This window comes from Carlito syrichta, unplaced genomic scaffold (genome assembly GCF_000164805.1).
Source record: "Carlito syrichta isolate Samal-C Ts95f unplaced genomic scaffold, Tarsius_syrichta-2.0.1 Scaffold304341, whole genome shotgun sequence".
Taxonomy (NCBI): Eukaryota; Metazoa; Chordata; class Mammalia; order Primates; family Tarsiidae; genus Carlito; species Carlito syrichta.
Genome location: NW_007248437.1, coordinates 154,393 through 161,667, shown reverse-complemented (window position 1 = coordinate 161,667; position 7,275 = coordinate 154,393). Strand labels below are relative to the sequence as shown.

General features: G+C 43.5%; 1 protein-coding gene across 2 annotated transcripts in view; it reads right to left on the bottom strand.

Annotated features, from left to right (window-relative positions):
* The window catches only part of VPS33A (VPS33A, CORVET/HOPS core subunit), a 32,592-nt gene extending 28,149 nt beyond the window's left edge, over positions 1–4,443 (bottom strand). For both annotated transcript variants that reach the window (XM_008059736.1, XM_021713209.1), the window contains exons 1-4: positions 4,236–4,443; positions 2,440–2,505; positions 1,889–2,016; positions 830–1,016 (exon numbers count right to left, since the gene is read on the bottom strand). In XM_008059736.1, coding sequence (XP_008057927.1) covers positions 830–1,016; positions 1,889–2,016; positions 2,440–2,505; positions 4,236–4,337 — 483 coding nt within the window. In that variant the 5' untranslated portion in view covers positions 4,338–4,443. The remainder of the gene's footprint in view (positions 1–829; positions 1,017–1,888; positions 2,017–2,439; positions 2,506–4,235) is intronic.
* Positions 4,444–7,275: the final 2,832 nt, after the last annotated feature.

Genomic DNA, 7,275 nt, shown 5'->3' with positions numbered 1-7,275 from the left:
GTGCCACTGCACTCCAGTCTGGGTGACAGAGTGAGATTTCAACTCAAAAAAAAAAAAATGTTCCAAAATTAGACAGTGGTAATATAGTTGCACAACCCTGTGAATACACTAAAAACCACTGAGTTGCACACTTTATTTTTGTTATTATTTATTATTATTATTTTTTGAGATAGAGTCTCATTCTGTCACCCAGGCTGGAGTGCAGTGGCACACCCATGCCACCGCAGCCTCAACCTGCTAGGTTCAGGTGATCCTTCTGCCTCAGCCTTCCAGGAGGCTGGAACTACAGGTGTGCGCCACCACAACCAGCTAATTTTTCGATTTATTGTAGAGACTTGGTCTCACCAAGTTGCCCAGACTGGTCTTGAACACATGGGCTCAGGCAATCTTCTTGCCTTGGCCTTCCAAAGTGCTGGTACTATAGGCTTGAGCCACCACACCCAGCCCTGAGCTGCACACTTTAAAGGAGATGGATTTTATGGTTGAATTATAATAAATAAAGTCATTATTTAAAAATTTAACTACTTTGAAAGGGAAATGTCTACATGATAAAAGACATCATAAATAAAGTTAAAAGACAAGCGCAGACTGGGAGAAGATACTTGTAGCTTTTATAACCCATGATTAGTACCATTATGAAAATTAAGAAAAAATGGGCAAAAAAAATGAACAAGTAATTTGCTAAAGAAAAAAATCTTCAACAAACATCTGAAATGGGCCTCAGCTTCCCAGGAATTATGGAATGCAAATTAAAACAGTATTGTGACACTTTCACACTAATAAACTTGGCAAAAATTAAAGTCTGATGTTCAGGAAATGCCAAACTTACTTTGAAGGCACCCTCTGATTCCATGGATAAGAGATCCCCATCGAATGGAATGAGATCTAAGCTGTACTCCTCCCTATGAATAAAGGATCCCAAAACACCCAGATCCTTCAATCGCTGTTCACACAATAAGCTACGGCGTGGCACAAACAGAATGTGGAAATCTCTTGCTGGGCCACGTCTGTCTTCACTGCAAAGGAAGTAGCATTTGTTAGCTTATAAGCTCCTATTTTTGCTTTTCTTTTTTTTTTTAATCTCCACTGTCTGGTACACAGCAGGCATTAAATAAATACTGTCTAGATAAACATATGAATACTGACTCTCAGACCCAAATTGTTACAGTTGCTAGCTCTACTCCCCCCACCTCGACCCCCAGGAAATCAGCACTGACTCATAGCCAGTGCTTTGTGGTGGATCTTCTAGCATTCCCCTAAACCACTTATGGGGCATTAAAGCTCTCAGGTTTATTGAAACAGGATGTTTGCGTTTCACTGAAAACAAATGGCTCTTTAACCAAAGCAAGGCAGTCACACAGTCTTGCATTAAAAGGAAAGATCACTCTCAACTCCCACCTCTACTCTCCTTGACAGTGGACTTCTAAAAATAGCCCATATGCTTTTAAGATTTTAGAGGCTGGCTGCATCAATCAATTGTACCACAGAGTGCAGACTGGGCTGAGAGAACTTCCTCTGTAGACTGAATGCTATATTAAATTTTAATCAGCTCTCACTGTTTTGCTTATGAAATTCAAGCACACTACATTCAGTATATTGAGAAATAGCCATAAGAATTTTTGTTTGTTTTAGCCAGGGTCCTTTTTACTGATACAGGTTCAAACTTTTCAGATATCCTAAAAGAACGGGTTAAGATGATCCTCCCCTTCAGACTATTCAGAACAACTTAACAGGTTTCCCATTCCCCCTTTTATATTCTTCCAAATGACTACCTTTCCAAAAGACTACCTTCTTGCATTGGCAAGAGTAGGGGTCTGCAATGAGCTCAGTACTTTAAAACCATTATAAAGACCAACCTGTTTTAGATCAAACATAAGCTCTGAGATACCTGAGCACATTTTCAGCAATTATATCCATCAATTCTAGCCTGGGTCTGACAAAAAAAATAATATTCTTGACATCAGCTGCCGGCAAACGACTTCCTTTAAGTGTGAACATTTTTTCCACTTCATGTTCCTAGGAAAACACATATACAAAAGGTTAACAAAAAGACTGAAATTTACCTATCATTTCCAGACTCAGAAACCATAATCACCCCCAATCAAGTGCACATTTATACTCTAGTGTCAAAATTTAGATTCCTCAAAACCACATACATAAAGGACAAAGCTTCCAGAAAAAGTCACTGTTACTCTGTTGGCATTCAAATGATTCTCACATGATGAACTATCAAAGACACCAAGTAATGGTCACATAACATAATACTAAGATCAGTACGGAATAAGCAAAGGACCCTTGTATACAAAACACTAATCACCTACTAGTAGCAGTGATAACAAAGACCAACAGCTTTGCGATCCACTTAAAATGTACAATCCTATCATCATTGCTAATGAAAACAATTACGAATCCCCCAACAAAACCCAATAGCTCATTTACCTTCAGTAATGAATACTGTGCAATCAGGCCAAATGGTCCTGTCAGGTACTCATCCCAAACTATTGCCTAGAAGAGAGGAGAAACATTCTCTTATGATGGTTAATATCAGGAATTTCAACAATATCAATAGAAAACAGCAGTGATACACAGTAGAATATTGCTTCAAACTCTGAGTTAAAATTTTAATTGGCTCTGACCACACTCATATCCTAAGAGTCTACAGAAAAATAGCATCAGGGGCAAGTGATACTACTGTTGGTAACAGAAAATTGAGTTAATCATTGTCCTCAACAGGAAGAAGGAACTATAGTTTGTTGTGTATCTGTGTCATGGTATTATTAGATTGAATCATATGGGAATGACCAGTTATACAAAATTAAAATCCATGACACAGGTATGACAAAGGTTATTTTGACAGAAGAGGAATTTTAAAGCTCAAGATTAAGTAAAAGTACAAGGCCACAAAGAGACCTTGGACTTTGCATATAGTGTAAAGGGGTCAGGACTTCAACTTTGGACTTTTTGACATCAAAGTCATTGTTCTGGGTCCCAACGAGTATGTTTACTGCTAAACACTAGCGTCATTTCATTTCTTTTCTTTTTTTTTGAGTCAGAGTCTGTTGCACAGGCTGGAATGCATTGGCACGCTCATGACTACTGCAGCCTCAACCTGCTGGGCTCAAGAAATCCTTCCGCCTCAGTTTTTCAAGTAGCTGGAACTACAGGCGCACACCACCACGTCCGGCTAATTTTCTGATTTATCGTAGAGAAGAGATCTCCCACATTGCCCATGCTAGTCTCAAACCCCTGGGCTCAGGCAATCCACTAGCCTCTACCTCCCAAAGTGCTGGGATTATAGGCATGAGCCGCTGCATCTGGCCCATTTCTCTTTTAATTGAAGTTTTTATTCAAGTAATTGTAGATTAACATTCAGCTGTAATAAATCATAGAGATCCCACATATACTTTGCCAGTTTCCCCGCAGTGAAAACATTTTGCAAAACGAGTACAATATTACAATATTACAATCAGGATACTGACACTGACACAATCCACGATCTTATTTACACGTCAGCATCATTTACTGAGTTTAAACTGGTACCCTAGTGATTTAACCTGCCTGCTAGTAACCTACTCTAACCCCCTTGGGGCTCTATCCTCTCTAAGACTGGTTCCTGAGGCTCCCCAGTTCTACTTTTCTCTTCAGTGGCCCTGCCAGTTATTCAAGAGTGTCTGACAAGACCTAAGAGGAAGCGGAGGAAAAGGTGACACCAATTAAAATAAATCCTATAAAGTCCTGAACTACAGTTTCTGACTCCCCTGTGAGCTGGGAGCTATAACAAGGAGAAACAATTCTATTTTAGGAGGCCAGATTACCCCCAAATAACTACAACTTCTCTCCTATTCTGCAAGAGCAGCAGTTGTGTTGGTGCTTCAGAGACCTTCGAAGGTACGACTTGGTAGTGACACGAATAATCGTAGTAATGAATGGACACCGCCGCCCCGGAGGACACCAGATCGGCCTCTCCAGAGCTGGAGGGCACTTGGCGTAAACGGCTCACCAGGGGCTGGGATAGCACAGTGGCTTACTCTGCTGTCACAGAACAGTCGCAGGGCCACTCCGGCCCCGGGTTGTCCGCCCAGGCCCTCCCGGCCGCATCGCCGCAGCCTGCACAGCCTCCTTGGAAGCCCCGGGGACCTCGCACACCCAGAGCTCTGGCGGCCAGGAACGGATTAAGCCAGGCCGGAGCCGGGGAGGCGAGGGCGGTGTCGCTGCCGCTGTCCCCCGCCCCTCACCTTGCTTCCCGCGCACTTGTCCAGGAACTCGCGCAGCTCGCGACGCACCGCCTCGCGCAGCACGTTCAGGTTCACTCGCCCGTAGGACAGGTGCGCCGCCATCTTGCCACACCGCCCCCTTCCCCGGTCTCCAACTACGTCCGCTCTTTCCTGCGCTAGGCGCAAGGACGCAGTCACGTGAGAGCGCGTCCACGTGGCCGGGCCGTCCACGAACCCGGAAACTGGAATCGGCCGGCTTCGCCTTGAGTCCTGTCTGGCCCTAGTGTCCGTCGTTTTCGTCTCCCTCTGTGGGTCTTCAGACTCGCCAAGACGCCCGGCGCGTTTCAGACTCTGTGCTTCGGTCCGGAGCGGAGGGTCCCTAAAAAGGGATTTTACAGCTGAGATCGGATCTCACGCCTCTCGTTTAGACATCGCCATTTTTTCCCCTAGCAGCACGAGTACTTGCTGTAAAATGGTATCTTGAGGCTCAACTTAAATGGAAATCTTTCGTTGTTGTTTTTTGAGATGGGCTCTCGCTCTGTCGCTCAAACTGGAATGCAGTGGCGAAAACATAGCTCACTGCAGGCTCGAACTTCTGGGCTCAAGCGGTCTTCCCGCATCAGCCTCCCGAGTAGCTGGGGCTGCAGGTGTGCGTCACCCACCCCAGCTCAAATCCTTTTAAAAATTACGGTCGAGCGCGATGGCTCAAGCCTGTAATCCCAGCTCTTTTGGAGGCCGAGTTGAGGGGATTGCCAGAGCCCACGGGTTCGAGGCCAGCCTGGGCAATTTGGCAAGACCTTGTCTCTACTGTAAATCAAAAAATTAGCTGGTTGTGGTAGCGCGTGCCTGTAGTTCCGACTACTTGGAAGTCTGAGGTGGAAGGATCGCCTGAACCCAGCAGGTCGACGCTGGGGTGGCCGTGAGCGTGCCACTGCACTCCAGCCTGGGCTACGGAGTGGGATTCCAACTGAAAAATAATAATGAATTAGAGATGGGGTGTGGGGCTCATTATGTTGCTCAGGCTAGTCTCAAACCCAAAGGATCCTCCCGCCTGTCTCCAAAAGTACTAGGATTACAAGCGTGAGCCACCGCTCCCTGCTGCTCAAATCTTTTAGGTTATAGCCTCAAAGTTTTTCCTTTTGCACAAATTAAGGCTCTTTTGGTTTGTGAGCTAAACGTAATTAATGTGGCCAGGGGCCGACAGTAACCTTGAGTGACTTTTTCTTCCTAACGCTTTTAGAGACGTGGTATTTCGCACAAGTAGCATCGCATCTGGAATCCAGGTGCCACCACTTACCTCATCCTTAAAATTCGCATGCTACCTTGTGGGTTGTTATGAGGATCAACGAGGGTGTAAATTACATTGTATAGTCCCGCATGAAAGGCTAGCAGGGTGCCTGCAACTTAATTGGTCAGTAAATCATGAGGATATATATTCATTTCTTTACTTCGGAGTGGAAATAGTCTTTTGGGAACTGGTGAGACTTGAATGTTTTGTTCTTGGAACATATGGCTTCCTTCAATATCTGTAGACACTTGATGTTATGAAGACTGGCTAAGCAATTATGGATTCTGAGTAAGCAAAGAATGGTATTTGTGGATGATGCAGAAAAGCAACCAATCAAAATTTATATTCTCAATTTTGATTCCATCAAGGACATTTATATTCTGACAGAATGTTAGCACACGTGCAAACTATTCCATGCTCTAGTTAGTTCTCCAATTGGTTTTCATAGTGGTTCTCAGCCTGCATCACGAACTTTTCTCACCTGTGCAGTTTTGCTCTGATAATGCATCTTTTAAAAAATGTTTAAATTTTTATTAGATGAGGCTTTGCTGTATTGTCCAGGCTGGACTCAAACTCCTGCACTTGAGCATTCCTTCTGCCTCAGCCTCTGGAATAACTGAGACTGCACATGTGGGTTACTATGGGCTACCTCCTGGCTGAGAATGGATCAATTTAACACCTATAAGAATGTATGTTGTGCTCAGTAAGCCATGTGATAAGCTGCTAAATGAGGGTACAACTTACTCTAAGAGGTAAAATACCCAAGGTTAGTGAAATATCAAGCATGCATGAGTGTAACCGAGCAAGATCAGGATGATATACTATCCCCAAGCAGGATGCGGATGCTATATGATTAAATAACAAGGTGCTGTTATAGACCAGGAGAGGCATTGCTATGCTGCTATAGTTAAAATACTGCAGTCTTGTTAGTCTTTTAATCACCTAAGGTCATTACCAAAGTTGAGAACTAGTGTCTTAGTGTATTATTTAAGTAGAAGTAATGTTCTTATTCAAGTAGTAACTTTGGAAATAGCTACCAGTGTGTGAGTCTGTGTTCATAAAACAGATGTCCAAAGGCCTACCACTCAAATGTTTCAGTAATCATTTTTGTAAATACCATAGCAACTTTCATAGAGTTTCTTTCTAAAACATAACTGACATACAGTTGGTACTATCCTCCATGGTGCCAATGGTGCCATATATATATATATATATATATAGATAGATAGAGAGAGAGAGAGAGAGAGAGAGAGAGAGAGAGAGAGAGAGTTGGAGTATCATTCTGTCGCCCAGGTTGGAGTGCAGTGGCACACTCACAGTCACCCCAGCGTCAACCAGCTGGGCTCCAGCAATCCTTCTGCCTCAGCCTTCCAAGTAGCTGGAACTATAGACGCAAGGTACCACACCCAGCTAATTTTTGATTTATCATAGAGGTAAGGTCTCACCAAGTTGCCTAGGCTGGTCTCGAACCCACAGGCTTAGACAATCCACTCGCCTCGGCTTCCCAAAGTGCTGGGATTACAGGCTGAGCCACCGAGCCACTTATATTTTTGTTAAGTAACATGGTGTGACATTGTAATAGATAACAGCTGTAGGTAAGCTGTGCTAAATGGGTCACAAACACTTTGACCTAAGAAGGATATACCAATTCCTTAAAAGCTGTTTAGTAAAAAGACTGCAGCCAAAATTGCTATTAGGATCTATAGGGTTTGCTCATTTCAAGAAAAACCATTATGATGAATAAACCTGCAAATAACTACAGTTTACTACCAC